Raw genomic sequence first — 19599 nt, forward strand, 5'->3', positions numbered from 1 at the left:
CCTTTTTCTTAACCTAGATAACTACCAAACATAAGATAGGATAAAACACATTTTATCCTGAGTTTTCTTCATATGATCAAACGCAACTTAAATATTACAAGAGGGATGGGGCAATAAATTAAGCCCGACTTTCAGCCCCCGGCCCGAGCCTGTCCAATGATTACCTCTGAACTACAGAGGTATCTGAAATCCAAGAAAGACGTACTGAAAGGGAGCTCCCAAAGGTTGACCCTCGTCCCCCAAATGGGAAAATTGCAAAGGTGCTAACGTGATATTACATCCAAATGAAAAGGAAAAGAAACTCCTAGGTTGACATTATTCTCCGAAGCAAGCTAATTTTCATGGCTTTTTCAGTATTTAAATTAAGATGTTAAGAGAATCAGATATGCATATGATGCATTTTATGCATGAACGTCGCCCCATGTTATTCTAATCAAAACATTAACAAGCATTAACAACTTACTGAAAGCTGTCTTAACTTCTCTTGGCGTGCTAGACTCCTCTATCCCTGATCTTTTCATAGGAACGACGAGGAAATGGAGACTGAAGAACAGATACCGCAATCACATAGACCAATTTGAAATTATACCCTAATGCATCATCACAAGTAATAGGAAATTTGATTTTATCTCCGAAATTGGACCATAAGAGAACCAAAATTGAATGGACATTGTATACAAGAACTGTCCTTGGACGAGTCAAGCTTACCAGCAGGATCATCTACAATGGAACAGGTCGAGGCCAGTATTTTCAAATTCCTCATTCCTCCTGCCCCCTTTCACTTATTGCTGACACTTTCCCCCATAGAAGAACAGTCTCTGGAAATGCAACAAAAACATCATATATAGCTGCTGGGGCATTCTGAAGCATGCAGCGAACTGCTTTAGGACATAAAACTAAGACCAGCAGCTTCAGACACCACATAATTACCTTCGTGCAAAACAAGATTTCCATAAAGTGAAACATCTATAATTTCCAAGTAAAAGGAAAGTGATGTACACACTAAAACCTTTCTTGTTGCTCAGGGAACTCTTCCAATGGTCTGTTAGAAGCATGCCTCTGACTAGCATCATTGTGTGCCATCATAACCAGAGAAGGGTGTAGCTCACGCTGTGGAAATAGCAACTTTAAACGGAATGCATCAACTCCATTCAGATAGTATCGGAAGAGCCTCTTGGCCCTAATGAATCCAAGACGACCATAAAGTGCCAGGGCTCCTTTATTTGTGACTTCTGCTTCCAAAGTCACCTTCCAGAACAAGAAACAAAATGGAGAGAAAGTCATAAGACACGAGCAATCTACCTCCAGACCAACTTAGCCTATAACATGAGAATATTCTACACTACCCTGAAAGTTTAAACTAAGAGTATTCGAAAGTTCTTTATAAAATACACAGAAAATATCACATCACTGCCAACAATGAATGTGAAAGTGCATTAAGAATTAGGTCTTCCTATAACCACCTTCTAGGTTAATTCAGAAGACAAGAAGGGAGAATTGAGAATCATTTGAACATACTTAACCCCCACACATGGATCAAACCCTTCTTCTTGGGCAAAAAAAAATTTTAAAAAATAGTTTGCCTGACAAACTACGTTTGACAAGTTCAAGTATTTCAAACACCTAGGGCACTTCATTTGAGTGGAAAATCAGTTTCAGAACACAATACACATTTGAACGTCGACTGCTGAAACATCCACATGCTTATAACAGTAAATATGGACAGAAAGGTCTCGTTATTTGTATCAACGTGAGGAAGCAATGAAACACAATAAATGCAGGCTACAAGATCAATGAAGTCAATAGATGTTCAATCATTGATGTCTTTACCAAGCTTTGGTTAAAATTGACCAGTACATCAATTGACCACTCAATGAAAAGTTATAACTAGATTAGGTTTTCTCTTGTAGTTGAAATTAGCAGTCCAATGTAGTAGCTAGAAGTTTTCTTTGAGTAGTCAATTAGCAGTCTAATGTAGTAGGATTTGAGTTCTATTAGAGTTTTAGTTAGTTTCCTCTGGAGTACGATAATACGTTTCTTAATTTTGTTTGAAGCAGGATCCACATGTCAAGTTAGGTTTCATAACTCCTACTTGAAGTTGGAAGTGAAACCTTTAAAGTCCATATGAACTGCTTTAATCTTTCTACTCCAGAGTTAATGAAGTTTACAGAAATTAACCGGAACACGAGTTAGTGTCGATAATGACTAGTTCTACGAGTTAATTTTGTGTCCAGTGAATTTGAATGAACACAACACGATTATTAATTGCGTCTTGTGGGTTGACACGAAATACCAAAACACAAGTAGCCTCAACCCAAACCCGCTAATTCCATATCTTGGAACAATTGTATTGTCTTGTTGTGCTGGAAATTTCCATCCATAATCTCATAAAGATAGTAACCAATTAGAACTATCTAAGGAGACATAATAAATCATCCAGCTTAACTTGGTAACTTATCCGTCATAATAAAAAAACAACTTACCCGCTCAGTCATCTACCGTTCTTCTGCATATAATCAGAAAGCTAAGGCAGAGACTCGAGATTAGATCTTTCAAATGTAGATGAAAACAAAATGTCCAAAGCCGGATTAGGTAACATGTTCCGTGCTATTCCTATTGATAGATGATTACAGGAGAAGATGCCTAGAAAACATTTAAGCCCAGAATTCTCCTCTTTTAAACTTCCGATGATCATCCCATTTCCCAAACAAAAGAATGACTTGAAGACAAATCAAAAGCCGGGGAATTATAGCATGCTCCAACGATGGAAACACTTTGGGTGCATTTGTTTTGTGGAAAATGAATGATATGGGAAACATTTTCTAAAAATTGATATATTCTATTGCTTACAAAAATGAATAAACGAAAATGTTTTCATCATCCACGAAAATATTTAGACATAAATTGTTTTTCAAATCATTAATTTCTGCGAAACATACAGAGCCTTTATCTCCATGAGCAACGTTGATTGAGATGAATGTCTACTTCCAATTAATAAATTAATTGGACATACATGAGCTTTGATCACAAAACTGCAGAGAAAGAAAGAGTTTTCCTCCCACAGCCCAAACTGCTGGTATGTGAAATCCCAACTCAAATTAAGAACTAAACACCAAGCGCATTGTTAAAAACCTCGAGAGCCATGTGAAATTACCTCTTCGCAGCCAGACTCCTTCATGACTCTGATAGATCTACTCACAAGTTCCGTGGCTACAACCAGAAGAAAAACATGGCACCTCAACTTTACATCCATCGGAAAACACAGAAGAAAAAAAATACAAGCAAGGAACATAGAATCAGGCAAGAGACACATTTGATCAATCGGGTAGCCATTCAGCTAGCCAGAATGGCGTTGCTCATAGGAGAAATGGCACATTACACAGCAACACAACTTCTCTGTATTCCACAAGCTTTTCTGATACAAACATATGTATTCAGTCTTCACATTACAAGCAATCGAGCTTAAGAAAGGACAACACTTCAGCCCAATCAATCCAACCAGAACTCATAAATCGAACAAAGTTTTAAGCAAAGCCACAATTTCAAAGGACGAGTAGACAACTACCGATTCCTTTCCCTCGGTAGGGCTTGATGACGACCAGCATCGCAATGTAACCTCGGTAGGTGCTTCGATGCTCGCCCATCTTGCACACCACGGTCCCCACGCACTTGCCCTTGTGAAACGCCTGACTGACACGAAAATCCACCCGAGCACACAAGCTAAGCGCGAACAATCGTTTGAGCGCGTTCCAAAATGCGAAATCAACAGCGAATACTGAGGACTTGAAGAGGAAGGGAGAGTACCAGGAAGGAGAGCTGAGGCCAGAGATAGACGAAGTAACGGTAGGTGAAGATGGAGTAGGGCTCGCTGAGCTCGTGGTCGACGAGGCCCATGATAAGGGGGAGGTGGTGCTCTCCGCCGTAGCTCGCGTACTCTATCTCCGACGCCTCGAACGTGGCCTTCTTCTCCTCTTCCGCGTCGCTGGTCGCCGTCTCCATCGGAAAACAGAGCGCCCCGACGATGCCGAACGCGGCGGCGGCTCGGTTGAACAATTGAGAGAGAATTTTCGGGGAACGGAGGAGGGGGGAAGAAGTAGGAGATGGGGCTCCGAACCCGATTACAGAGGATCCGCATTCGGAGTGGGGGCCGCAGGTTCCGCTAAGGCTAAAAAAATGTTGATGGAACAAGTTCTCCGGCTTTCATTTATATTCTTAATTGACCATTATAGTGAATTATTATTTTTAATATTCATAATTTGTTGTTTTTTCTTTTTCCTCACCGGTTGCTTCTGTTTGGAAGGAAAAATTTGGATAATCATGGCCCTTTTTATTTACTTCTAATTTCTTCATCAGTGAACATGAGAAGCACCCCTACGATAATATAAATCATGTGTTAATGTGACAATGTTTTTGACTTGGTGAAGTAGCATTTGATTAAGCCGAGCGACACAAAATTACGATATTGACGTCCCAAACCAAGGGCATGTGTTCAACAAAAGATCTCAATTTCTTTCAAAGTTTAAATTAAAATTTTGAAAGCGACATAAAAAAACAAAAACAAAAGCAAACCAAACAAACAAACAAGAAAGAAGTTTTCATAAATCTGCAGTGGAGACCACCTCTTCTTTTGTCCTTTCTACTACTCGCATGTTTCTGCTTCCTCTCAGAGCAAGGTTCATTTTGCGTGCCCTATCCTGCTGCTATGCAAGCAATGAAGAGAGGAGTGGAACAATTTTGACGGAAAAATGGTTAATTTTTCAAGGGATAAGATTCCATGAAGAGTACGAAATAAATAAAGCGGAAAACTACTTTGAAGTTTGATCATTTCACGAAAGAGGAAAGTCCCGTTTTCGATGGAAAAGAAGGGAAAGATGGAGGAAAACCGAGAACAGTTCAACTTTTTCGATCAAAAGAAAACAAAAATATAAAATACCGGATGGATGTGGCTTTAATGTTTTGCATTTAGTGAGGTGGGAAATTGAACTACCTTGAATTACCAATCTTAAAAGAACATCAATGTTGCATATGTAATCAAGATGTAAATTTTGGCAGAAATAATTAATGTTGCTTAGGTCAAAGCCGTGTGGGTTCCACTTTCCTACATAAATGACAAGGAATCCGTATATTAACGTTAATAGAAATAAATGTTGCCCGGATCTTTGACCTTGTATAGTACATTAGAATTGAGTGCATTACCACAAAAGAACAACCCGCTCCGAAAAGTCTCTACAAGCGTAAATGCTCTCATAGAGAAGTATGAGTAAAGATAGGGAGAGGTAGTAACAATGATTCCTTCTATTTCTTTTTTCTTTTTTCGGGTTAGCAACCCTAATGTTAATTTTTGCCGACAACCAATATTAATATCTCCGAGAGCATTTACGGGTATAGAGACTTTTTAGAGCAGATTATAGAGAAGTTCGAATAAAGACAAAGAAAGGTAGAAACACCGATTCCTTCTATTTCTTTTTCTTTTTTCGTGTTAGCAACAACAACGTTAATTTCTGCTAACAACTAATATTAATATATATGAAAGAATTTACGGGCATTAAGACATTTCGGGGAATTGTTCTTTTGAGATAATGTAACCAATTCTAATGTACTGATGGAGGGAATCGGTACAAAATGCCATGCGAACGAGTTGTCTCACCTGCACACCCCTTTATCTCACACCTTTTTTTCGGGTTTAGTCTCATTCACAAGTGAATCGTTAGTGGTTTTTTCCTGGTCCTTTTTTCTCTATAAATTCGTGGCACCTTGTTTTCTACTAGCATCTCTGAACCCTTGTTTACTACAACCATCTCTAAACCGCCAAGTGGCAATCAAGATGGAAAATCCTAGTAACATATTCTTGCTCGATGACTCGAACAACCGATCCGTCCATCAAATAAACTTCTACGGCAATACCGTGAACGTACTATTGATGAACTGCCATGCTCCGGTCACCACCAGGGTAGAGACTCTTGGCACCGATCCATTCCATCTTGGTCTAGACACGAAATGGAGGCTTCACGACAGCAATAGCCGAAACAACAAGGTCGCGATAATACAACATGCCTGGGTTTGAAGTGCCTCATCTATCAATCCTTCCCAAAACACTCCTCCTCCCCCCCTCCGGCCCTTAGGGAATTCCTCGCAGACAAGCGAAACGCGTTCTACGGGGTGGGGATTAGGGCTGATGTATAGATGCCAGAACATGATCATGGGCTCTTTATGAGCAACACAAAAGACCCGAAAGAAATAGCTAAGGGGAAGCTGCCTCATAAGGTTCTAAAGAAGTGCGAGCTACAAAAGCCGGCTCGAGAGTTCCTAGACTATGAACTAGAGAAGGAGAACATCCTTACCCGGAGTCAATGGGACCAGCCTCTACTATCTCTTGTCCAAATAAAGTACGTAGCCCTTGATGCATGTTTCTGCTTCCTCCCCGAGCAAGGTTGATTTTACACGTCCTATCCTACTGCTATGCAAGCAACGAAGAGAGGAGTGGGACAATTTTGCCGGAAAAACGGTTAACTTTTCAAGGGACAAGATTCCATGAAGAGTAAGAAAGAAATAAAGCAGAAAACTACTTTGAAGTTTGATCATTTCACGAAAGGGGAAAGTCCCATTGTCGATGGAAAAGCGAGGAAAGATGGACAAGAACTGATAATTGTTCAACTTTTTCGATCAAAAGAAAATAAAAAATAAATGACCGGATGGATGTGGCTTTAATGTTTTGCATTTGGTGAGGTGGGAAATTGAACTACCTTGAATTACCAATCTTAAAAGAACATCAATGTTGCATATGTAATCAAGACGTAAATTTTGGCAGAAATAATTAACATTGCTCGTGTCAAAGTCGTGTGAGTTCCACTTTCCTACATAAGTGACAACGAATCCGTAGATTAACGTTAACAGAAATAAATGTTGCTCGGATCTTCGACCTTGCATAGTACATTAGAATTGAGTGCATTACCACAAAAGAACAACCTGCTCCGAAAAGTCTCTATAAGCGTAAATGCTCTCATAGAGAAGTACGAGTAAAGATAGGGAGAGGTAGTAACAATGATTCCTTCTATTTCTTTTTTCTTTTTTCGGGATAGCAACAATAGTGTCAATTTCTGTTGACAACCAACATTAATATCTCTAAGAGCATTTATGGGTATAAAGACTTTTTAGAGCAGATTATAGAGAAATTCGAGCAAAGACAAAGGAAGGCAAAAACACCGATTCCTTCTATTTCTTTTCCTTTTTTCGTGTTAGCAACAACAATGTTAATTTTTGCTAACAACCAATATTAATATAAATATGAGAGAATTTACAAGTATTGAGACTTTTCGGTGAATTGCTCTTTTGAGGTAATGTAATTAATTCTAATGTATCGATGGAGGGAATTGGTACAATGTGCCATGCGAACGAGTTGTCTCATCTGCACAACCCTTTATCTCACACCCTTTTTCCAGGTTCAGCCTCATTCACAAGTGAATCGTTCATGGTTTTTTCCTGGTCCTTTTTTCTCTATAAATTCGTAGCACCTTGTTTTCTACTATCATCTCTGAAACCTTGTTTTCTACAACCATCTGTGAATCGCCAAGTGGCTATAAAGATGGAAATCCCGGTAACATTTTCTTGCTCGATGACATGAACAATCGGTCCGTCCATCAAATAAACTTCTACGGCAATATCGTAGACGTATTGTTGACGAACCGCCATGCTCCGGCCACCACCTGGGTAGAGACCCATGGCACCGATCCATTCCATGTTGGTCTAGACACGGAATGGGGCCTCATGTCGGCAACACCCGAAACAATAAGTTCGCGATAATGCAACATGCTTGGGTTCGAAGTGCCTCATCTATCAATTCTTCGCACAACACTCCTCCTCCCCCCCTTCGAACCTTAGGTAGTTCTCGCAGCGGAGCAAAACTTGTTCTACGGGGTGGGCATCGGGGATGATGTCTAGATGCGGGAACATGACCATGGGCTCTTTATGTGCAACACAAAAGACCTAAGAGAAATGACTAAGGGGAAACTAGGCGATAAGGTTCTAAAGAAGTGCGAGCTACATAAGCTATCTCGAGAGTTCCTAGGCTATAAACTAGAGAAGGAGGACATCCTAACCCGGAGTCAATAGGACTAGCATCTACAATCTCTTGTCCAAATAAAGTACGTAGGGCTTTATGCATGTTTCTGCTTCCTCTCCGAGCAAGGTTGATTTTGCGTGCCCTATCCTGCTGCTATGCAAGCAATGAAGAGAGGAGTGGGACAATTTTGACGGAAAAAAGGTTGATTTCTCAAGGGACAATATTTCATGAAGAGTATAAACGAAATAAAGCGGAAAACTACTTTGAAGTTTGATCATTTCACGAAAGAGGAAAGTCCCGTTTTCGATGGAAAAGCAGGGAAAGATGGATGAGAACCGAGAACTGTTCAACTTTTTCGACCAAAAGAAAACAAAAAATAAAAGACCGGATGGATATGGCTTTAATGTTTTGCATTTGGTGAGGTGAGAAATTGAACTACCTTGAATTACCAATCTTAAAACAACATCAATGTCGCATACGTGATCGGGACGTAAATTTTGGAAGAAATAATTAACATTGCTCGGGTCAAAGCTGTGTGAGTTCTACTTTCCTACATAAGTGATAAGGAATCCGTACATTAACGTTGAGAGAAATAAATGTTGCTCGGATCTTCGACCTTGCATAATACATTAGAATTAAGTGCATTACCACAAAGAACAACCCGCTCCGAAAAGTCTCTATAAGCGTAAATGCTCTCATAGAGAAGTACGAGTAAAGACAGGAAGAGGTAGTAACAATGATTCATTCTATTTCTTTTTTCTTTTTTCGGGTTAGCAACCCTAATATTAATTTCGGCTGACAATCAACATTAATATCACAATGAGCATTTACGGGTATAGAGACGTTTTAGAGCAGATTATAGAGAAATTCGAGTAAAGACAAAGGAAGGCGTAAACACCGATTCCTTCTATTTCTTTTTCTTTTTTCGTGTTAGCAACAACAATGTTAATTTTTGCTAACAACCAATATTAATATATATGAGAAAATTTACGGGTATTGACACTTTTCGGGGAATTATGCTTTTGAGGTAATGCAATCAATTCTAATGTATTAATCGAGGGAATCGGTACGATGTGCCATGCGAACGAGTTGTCTCATCTGTACAACCCTTTATCTCACACCCTTTTTCCGGTTTGAGTCTCATTCACAAGTGAATCGTTCATGTTCTTTTTCCGGTCCTTTTTTTCTCTATAAATTCATGGCACCTTGTTTTCTACCATCATCTCTGAACCCTTGTTTTCTACGACCATCTCCGAACCGCTAAGTGGCTATCGAGATGGAAAATCCTGGTAACATATTCTTGCACGATGACTTGAACAATCAGTCCGTCCATCAAATAAAAATCTACGGCAATACCGTGGACGTACTGTTGACGAAGTGCCGTGCTCAAGCCACCACCCGGGTAGAGACCCTTGGCACCGATCCATTCCATTTTGGTCTAGACACGGAATGGGGCCTCATGACGACAACAACCGAAACAACAAGGTCGCGATAATGCAACATGCTTGGGTTCGAAGTGCCTCATCTATCAATTGTATCCACAACACTCCTCCTCCCCCCCTCCGCCCCTTAGGTAGTTCTCGAAGCCGAGTAAAACTCGTTATACGGGGTGGGGATCGGGGCTGATGTCTAGATGCGGGAACATGACCATGGGCTCTTTATGAGCAACACAAAAGACCCGAAAGAAATGACTAAGGGGAAGCTGCCCGATAAGGTTCTAAAGAACTGCGAGCTACGGAAGCGCGCTCGAGAGTTCCTAGGCTATGAACTAGAGAAGGAGGACATCCTTACCCAGAGTCAATGGGACCAGCCTATACTGTCTCTTGTCCAAATAAAGTACGTAGCCCTTGATCCATGCTTCTGCTTTCTCAACGACCAAGGTTGATTTTGCGTGCCCTATCCTGCTGCTATGCAAGTAATGAAGAAAGGAGTGGGACAATTTTGCCGGAAAAAGGGTTGATTTCTCAAGGGACAAGATTTCATGAAGAGTACGAAAGAAATAAAGCGGAAAACTACTTTGAAATTTGATCATTTCACGAAAGGGGAAAGTCTCGTTTTCGATGGAAAGGCAGGGAAAGATGGACGAGAATTGAGAACTTTTCAACTTTTTCGACCAAAAGTAAACAAAAAAAGAAAAGACCGGATGGATGTTGCTTTAATGTTTTGCATTTGGTGAGGTGGAAAATTGAACTACCTTGAATTACCAATCTTAAAACAACATCAATGTTGCATAGGTAATCACGACGTTAATTTTGGCAGAAATAAATAACGTTCCTCGTGTCAAGCCGTGTAGGTTCCACTTTCATACATAAGTGACAAGGAATCCATACATTAACATTAAAAGAAATAAATGTTGCTCAAATCTTCGACCTTGCATAGTATATTAGCATTGAGTGCATTACCACAAAAGAACAACCTGTTCCAAAAAGTCTCTTTAAGCGTAAATCCTCCGATAGAGAAGTACGAGTAAAGGCAGGGAGATGTAGTAACAATAATTCCTTCTATTTCTTTTTTTCTTTTTTTTGGGTTAGTAACCCTAATGTTAATTTCTGCTGACAACCAATATTAATATTTCTAAGAGCATTTACGGGTATAGAAACTTTTTAGAGCAGATTATAGAGAAGTTCGAGTAAAGACGAAAAAAGACAAAAACACCGATTCCTTCTATTTCTTTTTCTTTTTTCGTGTTAGCAACAACAGTATTAATTTTTGCTAACAACCAATATTAATATATATGAGAGACTTTACGGGTATTGAGACTTTTAGGGGAATTGTGCTTTTGAGGTCATGCAATCAATTCTAATGTATTAATGGAGGGAATCGGTACAATGTGCCATGCGAACGAGTTATCTCGGTTGCACTGCCCTTTATCTCACACCCTTTTTCCAGTTTGAGTCTCATTCACAAGTGAATCGTTCATGGTTTTTTCCTAGTCCTTTTTTCTCTATAAATTCGCGGCACCTTGTTTTCTACCATCATCTCTGAACCCATGTTTTCTACAACTATCTCTGAACCGCTAAGTGGCTATCGAGATGGAAAATCCTGGTAACATATTCTTGCACGATGACCGAACAACCCGGTCCGTCCATGAAATAAAAATCTACGGCAATACCGTGGACGTACTGTTGACGAACCGCCATGCTTCGGCCACTATTTGGGTAGAGACCCTCGGCACCGTTCTATTCCATTTTGTTCTAGAACGGAATTGGGCCTTATGACGGCAACAGCCGAAACAACAAGGTCGCGATAATGCAACATGCTTGGGTTCGAAGTGCCTCATCTATCAATTATACCCACAACACTACTCCTCCCCCCCTCCGACCCTTAGGTAGTTCTCGTAGCCGAGTAAAACTCGTTATACGGGGTGGGGATCGGGGCTGATGTCTAGATGCGGGAACATGACCATGGGCTCTTTATGAGCAACACAAAAGACCCGAAAGAAATGACTAAGGGGAAACTAGCCGATAAGGTTCTAAAGAAGTGCGAGCTACATAAGCTATCTCGAGAGTTCCTAGGCTATAAACTAGAGAAGGAGGAAATCCTAACCCAGAGTCAATAGGACTAGTATCTACAATCTCTTGTCCAAATAAAGTACGTAGGCCTTTATGCATGTTTCTGCTTCCTCTCCGAGCAAGGTTGATTTTGCGTGCCCTATCCGCTTGCTATGCAAGCAATGAAGAGAGGAGTGGGACAATTTTGCCGGAAAAAGGGTTGATTTCTCAAGGGACAAGATTTCATGAAGAGTATAAAAGAAATAAAGCGAAAAACAACTTTTAAATTTGGTCATTTCACGAAAGGGGAAAGTCTCGTTTTCGATGGAAAATCAGGGAAAGATGGACGAGAACCGAGAAGCGTTCAACTTTTTCGACCAAAAGTAAACAAAAAAAGAAAAGACCGGATGGATGTTGCTTTAATGTTTTGCATTTGGTGAGGTGGAAAATTGAACTACCTTGAATTACCAATCTTAAAAGAACATCAATGTTGCATAGGTAATCGGGACGTTAATTTTGGCATAAATAAATAACGTTGCTAAGGTCAAAGCCGTGTAGGTTCCACTTTCATACATAAGTGACAAGGAATCCATACATTAACCATAAAAGAAATAAATGTTGCTCAAATCTTCGACCTTGCATAGTACATTAGCATTGAGTGAATTAGGACAAAAGAATAACCTTCTCAGAAAAGTCTCTTTAAGCATAAATGCTTTGATAGAGAAGTATGAGTAAAGACAGGGAGATGTAGTAACAATAATTCCTTCTATTTTTTTTTCTTTTTTCGGGTTAGTAACACTAATGTTAATTTCTACTGACAACCAATATTAATATTTCTAAGAGCATTTATGGGTATAAAGACTTTTTAGAGCAGATTATAGAGAAGTTCGAGTAAAGACGAAGAAGACAAAAATGCCGATTCCTTCTATTTCTTTTTCTTTTTCGGGTTAGCAACAACGGTGTTGATTTTTTCTAACAACCAATATTAATATATATGAGAGAATTTGCGGGCATTGAAACTTTTTGGGGAATTGTGCTTTTGAGGTAATGCAATGAATTCTAATGTATTAATGGACGGAATCGGTACAATGTGCTATGCGAACGAGTTGTCTCGTTTGCTCAACCCTTTATCTCACACCCTTTTTCCGGTTTCAATCTCATTCACAAGTGAATCGTTCATGTTCTTTTTCTGGTCCTTTTTTTTCTATAAATTCATGGCACCTTGTTTTCTACCATCATCTCTGAACCATTGTTTTCTACAACCATCTCTGAACCGCTAAGTGGCTATTGAGTTGGAAAATCCTGATAACATATTCTTGCACGATGACGTGAACAACCAGTCCGTCCATCAAATAACAATCTACGGCAATACCGTGGACGCATCGTTGACGAAGTGCCGTGCTCAGGCTACCACCTGGGTAGAGACCCTTGGCACCGATCCATTCCATGTTGTTCTAGACACAGAATGGGGCTTCACGACGGCAACAATCGAAACAACAAGGTCGCGATAAGGCAACGTGCTTGGGTTCGAAATGCCTCATCTATCAATTCTTCCCACAACACTCCTCCTCCCCCCTCCGATCCATAGGTAGTTCTCGCAATCGAGCAAAATTCGTTCTACGAGGTCGGGATCGGGGCCGATGTCTAGATGCGGGAACATGACCATGGGCTCTTTATGGGCAACACAAAAGACCCGAAAGAAATGGCTAAGGGGAAGTCGCTTGATAAGGTTCTAAAGAAGTGCGAGCTACGTGAGCCGGCTCGAGAGTTCCTAGGCAACGAACTAGAGATGGAGGACTTCCTTACCTAGAGCCAATGTGACCAGCCTCTACTATGTCTTGTCCAAATAATGTGCGTAGCCTTCGATGTATGTTTTTGGTTCCTCTCCGAGAAAGGTTGATTTTGCGTGCCCTATCCTCTTGCTATGAAAGCAATGAAGAGAGGAGAGAGACAATTTTGCCGAAAAAAGAGTTGATTTCTTAAGGAACAAGATTGCATGAAGAGTATGAAAGAAATAAAACAGAAAACTATTTTGAAGTTTGATCATTTCACGAAAGGCGAAAGTCCCGTTTTCGATGGAAAAGTAGGGAAAAATAGACGAGAACCGAGAAATGTTCAACTTTTTCGACCAAAAGTAAACAAAAAAAGAAAAGACCGGATGGATGTGGCTTTAATGTTTTGCATTTGGTGAGGTGAGAAATTGAACTACCTTGAATTACCAATTTTAAAAGAACATCAATGTTGCATAGGTAATCGGGATGTTAATTTTGGCGGAAATAAATAACGTTGCTCGTGTCAAAGCTGTGTAGGTTCCACTTTCATACATAAGTGACAAGGAATCCATACATTAACCTTAAAAGAAATAAATGTTGCTCAAATCTTCGACCTTGCATAGTACATTAGAATTGAGTGCATTACCACAAAATAATAACCCGCTCCGAAAAGTCTCTTTAAGCGTAAATGCTTTGATAGAGAAGTACGAGTAAAGACAGGGAGATGTAGTAACAATAATTCCTTCTATTTCTTTTTTCGGGTTAGTAGCCCTAATGTTAATTTCTCTCGACAACCAATATTAATATTTCTAAGAGCATTTATGGGTATAGAAACTTTTTAGAGCAGATTATAGAGAAGTTCTAGTAAAGATGAAGAAAGACAAAAACACTGATTCCTTCTATTTCTTTTTCTTTTTCGTGTTAGCAACAACTGTGTTGATTTTTGCTAACAACCAATATTAATATATATGAGAGAATTTACTGTTATTGAGACTTTTCGGGGAATTGTGCTTTTGAGGTAATGCAATCAATTCTAGTGTATTAATGGAGGGAATCGGTACAATGTGCCGTGTGAACGAGTTTTCTCGTTTGCACTGCCCTTTATCTCACACCCTTTTTCCGGTTTCATTCTCATTCACAAGTGAATCGTTTATGTTCTTTTTCTGGTCCTTTTTTCTCTATAAATTCATGGCACCTTATTTTCTACCATCATCTCTGAACCCTTGTTTTTTACAACCATCTCTGAACCGCTAAGTGGCTATTGAGATGGAAAATCCAGGTAACATATTCCTGTACGATGACCCGAGCAACCAATCCGTCCATCAAATAAAAATCTACGGCAATACCGTGGACGTATTGTTGACGAAGTGCCGTGCTCGAGCCACCACCTAGGTGGAGACCCTTGGCACCGATCCATTCCATATTGGTCTAGACACGGAATGGGGCTTTACGACGGCAAAAGCAGAAACAACAAGGTCGCGATAAGGCAACATGCTTGGGTTGAAATGCCTCATCTATCAATTCTTCCCACAACACTCCTCCTCCTGCCTCCGACCCATAGGTAGTTCTCGCAATCGAGCAAAATTCGTTCTACGGGATCGGGATCGGGGCTGTTGTCTAGATGCGGGAACATGACCATCGGCTTTTTATGGGCAACACAAAAGACCCGAAAGAAATGGCTAAGGGAAAGCTACTTGATAAGGTTCTAAAGAAGTGCGAGCTATTGAAGCCGGCTCGAGAGTTTCAAGGCAACGAACTAGAGATGGAGGACTTCCTTACCCTGAGCCAATCAAACCAGCCTCTACTATGTCTTGTCCAAATAAAGTATGTAGCCTTCGATGTATGTTTTTGCTTCCACTCCGAGCAATGTTGATTTTGCGTGCCCTATCCTTCTGCTATGAAAGCAATGAAGAGAGGAGAGAGACAATTTTGCCGAAAAAAGGGTTGATTTCTCAAGGAACAAGATTGCATGAAGAGTATGAAAGAAATAAAGCGGAAAACTATTTTGAAGTTTGATCATTTCACGAAAGTCGAAAGTTCCGTTTTCGATGGAAAAGCGAGGAAAGATGGACGAGAACCGAGAATTGTTCAACTTTTTCGACCAAAAGTAAACAAAAGAAGAAAAGACTGGATGGATGTGACTTTAATGTTTTGCATTTGGTGAGGTGGGAAATTGAACTACCTTGAATTACCAATCTTAAAAGAACATCAATGTTGCATAGGTAATCGGGACGTTAATTTTGGCGGAAATAAATAACGTTGCTCGAGTCAAAGCTGTATAGGTTCCACTTTCATACATAAGTGACAAGGAATCCATACATTAACGTTAAAAGAAATAAATGTTGCTCAAATCTTCGACCTTGCATAGTACATTAGAATTGAGTGCATTACCACAAAAGAACAACCTACACCGAAAAGTCTCTTTAAGCGTAAATGCTTTGATAGAGAAGTACGAGTAAAGACTGGGAGATGTAGTAACAATCATTCCTTCTATTTCTTTTTTCTTTTTTCGGGTTAGTAACCCTAATGTTAATTTTTGCTGACAACCAATATTAATATTTCTAAGAACATTTACGGGTATAGAGACTTTTAGAGCAGATTATAGAGAAGTTTGAGTAAAGACGAAGAAAGACAAAAATACCGATTCCTTCTATTTCTTTTTCTTTATTCGTGTTAGCAACAATGATGTTAATTTTTGCTAACAACTAATATTAATATATATGAGAGAATTTATGGGTATTGAGACTTTTCGGGGAATTGTGCTTTTAAGGTAAGGCAATCAATTCTAATGTATTAATGGAGGGAATCGGTACAATGTGCCATGCGAACGAGTTGTCTCATTTGCACAACCATTTATCTCACAACATTTTTCCGGTTTCAATCTCATTCACAAGTGAATCGTTCCTGATTTTCTCCTAGTCTTTTTTTCTCTATAAATTCGCCGCACCTAGTTTTCTATGATCATTTCTGAACCCTTGTTTTCGACAACCATCTCCGAACCGCTAAGTGGCTATCGAGATGGAAAATCTTGGTAACATATTCTTGCACGACGACTCGAACAACCAGTCCGTCCATCAAATAAAAATCTACGGCAATATCGTGGACGTACTGTTGACGAACCGCCATGCTCAGGCCACCACCTGGGTAGAGACCCTTGGCCCCGATCCATTCCATGTTGGTCTATACACGGCATGGGGCCTTATAACGGCAACAGCCGAAACAACAAGGTCGCGATAAGGCAACATGCTTGGGTTTGAAATGCCTCATCTATCAATTCTTCCCACAACACTCCTCCTCCCTCCTCCGACTCATAGGTAGTTCTCGTGATCGAGCAAAATTCGTTCTACGGGGTCGGGATCCGGGCTAATGTCTAGATGCGGGAACATGACCATGGGCTCTTTATTGGCAACACAAAAGACCCGAAAGAAATGGCTAAGGGGAAGCTGTTTGATAAGGTTCTAAAGAAGTGTGAGCTACAGAAGCTAGCTCGATAGTTCCTAGGCAACGAACTAGAGATGGAGAACTTCCTTACCTAGAACCAATCAGACCAGCCTCTACTATGTCTTGTCCAAATAAAGTACGTAGCCTTCGATGTACGTTTTTGCTTCCTCTTCGAGCAAGGTTGATTTTGCGTGCCCTATCCTACTGCTATGAAAGCAATGAAGAGAGGAGAGAGACAATTTTGCCGAAAAAAAGGTTGATTTCTCAAGGGACAAAATTGCATGAAGAGTATGAAAGAAATAAAGCGGAAAACTATTTTGAAGTTTGATCATTTCACGAAAGTCGAAAGTCCCGTTTTCGATGGAAAAGCAGGGAAAGATGGACGAGAAGCGAGAATTGTTCAACTTTTTCGACCAAAAGTAAACAAAAGAAGAAAAGACCGGATGGATGTGGCTTTAATGTTTTGCATTTGGTGAGGTGGGAAATTGAACTACCTTGAATTACCAATCTTAAAAGAACATCAATGTTGCATAGGTAATCAGAACGTTAATTTTGGCAGAAATAAATAACGTTGCTAAGGTTAAAGTCGTGTAGGTTCCACTTTCATACATAAGTAACAAGGAATCCATACATTAACGTTAAATGAAATAAATGTTGCTCAAATCTTCGACCTTGCATAGTACATTAGAATTGAGTGCATTACCACAAAAGAATAACCCGCACCGAAAAGTCTCTTTAAGCGTAAATGCTCTGATAGAGAAGTACGAGTAAAGACCGGGAGATGTAGTAACAATCATTCCTTCTATTTCTTTTTTCTTTTTTCGGGTTAGTAACCCTAATATTAATTTCTGCTGACAACCAATATTAATATTTCTAAGAGCATTTACGGATATAGAGACTTTTTAGAGCAGATTATAGAGAAGTTCGAGTAAAGACGAAGAAAGACAAAAACACCGATTCCTTCTATTTCTTTTTCTTTTTTCGTGTTAGCAACAACGGTGTTAATTTTTGCTAACAACCAATATTAATATATATGAGAGAATTTATGGGTATTGAGACTTTTCGGGGAATTGTGCTTTTAAGGTAACGCAATCAATTCTAATGTATTAATGGAGGGAATCGGTACAATGTGCCATGCGAACGAGTTGTCTCATTTGCACAACCATTTATCTCACAACATTTTTCCGGGTTCGATCTCATTCACAAGTGAATCGTTCATGGTTTTTTCCTAGTCCTTTTTTCTCTATAAATTCGCGGCACCTAGTTTTCTACGATCATTTTTGAACCCTTGTTTTCTACAACCATCTCTGAACCGCTAAGTGGCTATCGAGATGGAAAATCCTGGTGACGTATTCTTGCACGAAGACCTAAACAACCAGTCCGTCCATCAAATAAAAATCTACAGCAATACCGTGGACGTACTGTTGACGAACTGCCATGCTCAGGCCACCACCTGGGTAGAGACCCTTGGCCCCGATCCATTCCTTGTTGGTCTATACACGGCATGGGGTGTCACGACGGCAACAGCCGAAACAACAAGGTCGCGATAAGGCAACATGCTTGGGTTCGAAATGCCTCATCTATCAATTCTTCCCACAACACTCCTCCTCCCTCCTTTGACCCATAGGTAGTTCTCGCAATCGAGCAAAATTCGTTCTACGGGGTCGGGATTGGGGCTGATGTCTAGGTGCGGGAACATGACCATGAGTTCTTTATTGGCAACACAAAATACCCGAAAGAAATGGCTAAGGGGAAGCTGCTTGATAAGGTTCTAAAGAAGTGCGAGCTACAGAAGCTAGCTCGATAGTTCCTAGGCAACGAACTAGAGATGAAGGACTTCCTTACCCAGAGCCAATGGGACCAGCCTCTACTATGTCTTGTCCAAATAAAGTATGTTGCCTTCGATGTATGTTTTTGCTTCCTCTCCGAGCAAGGTTGATTTTGCGTGCCATATCCTACTGTTATGAAAGTAATGACGAGAGGAGAGAGACAATTTTGCCGAAAAAATGGTTGATTTCTCAAGAGACAAGATTCCATGAAGAGTATGAAAGAAATAAAGCGGAAAACTATTTTGAAGTTTGATCATTTCACGAAAGGCGAAAGTCCCGTTTTCGATGGAAAAGCAGGGAAAAATGAACAAGAACCGAGAACTGTTCAACTTTTTCGACCAAAAGTAAACAAAAAAAGAAAAGACCGGATGTACGTGGCTTTAATATTTTGTATTTGGTGAGGTGGGAAATTGAACTACCTTGAATTACCAATCTTAAAAGAACATCAATGTTGCATAGGTAATCGGGACATTAATTTTGGTAGAAATAAATAACGTTGCTGAGGTCAAAGCTGTGTAGGTTCCACTTTCATACATAAGTGACAAGGAATCCATACATTAACGTTAAAAGAAATAAATGTTGCTCAAATCTTCGACCTTGCATAGTACATTAGAATTGAGTGCATTACCACAAAAGAACAACTCGCACCGAAAAGTCTCTTTAAGCGAAAATGCTCTCATAGAGAAGTACGAGTAAAGATAGGGAGAGGTAGTAACAATGAATCATTCTATTTCTTTTTTTTTTTTTCGGGTTAACAACCCTAATGTTAATTTCTGCTGACAACAAAGATTAATATCTCCGAGAGCATTTGCCGTTATAGAGACTTTTTAGAGCTGATTAGAGTGAAGTTCGAGTAAAGACATAGAAAGAGAGAAACACCGATTCCTTCTGTTTCTTTTTCTTTTTTCCCGTTAGCAACAATAGTGTTAATTTTTGCTAACAACTAATATTAAAATATATGAGAGAATTTACGGGTATTGAGACTTTTCGGGGAATTATTCTTTTGA

General features: G+C 39.8%; 1 protein-coding gene across 2 annotated transcripts; it reads right to left on the reverse strand.

The window, feature by feature from the left end:
* Positions 1-559: 559 nt before the first annotated feature.
* Positions 560-4071, reverse strand: LOC115747515 (N-alpha-acetyltransferase MAK3). Of its 2 annotated transcripts, none has more exons than XR_004016134.2 (5): positions 3805-4071; positions 3566-3686; positions 3155-3210; positions 931-1248; positions 560-818 (listed from the first exon to the last, which is right to left on the reverse strand). XR_004016134.2 is itself a non-coding variant. In XM_030683707.2 (5 exons), exons 1-5 carry the CDS (start codon positions 3997-3999, stop codon positions 779-781), a joined length of 651 nt encoding a protein of 216 aa, XP_030539567.1. In that variant the 5' UTR covers positions 4000-4070; the 3' UTR covers positions 560-778. The 2 variants fall into 2 exon arrangements, 1 of the variants encoding a protein (XP_030539567.1); XM_030683707.2 differs by having other exon boundaries at positions 1010-1248; positions 3805-4070.
* Between the last annotated feature and the right edge of the window lie 15528 nt (positions 4072-19599).

The sequence above is a fragment of the Rhodamnia argentea genome, chromosome 5 (genome assembly GCF_020921035.1).
Source record: "Rhodamnia argentea isolate NSW1041297 chromosome 5, ASM2092103v1, whole genome shotgun sequence".
Taxonomy (NCBI): Eukaryota; Viridiplantae; Streptophyta; class Magnoliopsida; order Myrtales; family Myrtaceae; genus Rhodamnia; species Rhodamnia argentea.

Coding starts and splice junctions, on each gene's coding strand:
- LOC115747515 (XM_030683707.2), bottom strand. CDS start 3,999: ATGGAGACGGCGACCAGCGACGCGGAAGAGGAGAAGAAGGCCACGTTC. Junction 3,211..3,565: donor CTACCGAGGGAAAGGAATCG/GTAGTTGTCTAC, acceptor TTCTGGTTGTAG/CCACGGAACTTGTGAGTAGA. Junction 819..1,009: donor TTCCCTGAGCAACAAGAAAG/GTTTTAGTGTGT, acceptor TTGCATTTCCAG/AGACTGTTCTTCTATGGGGG.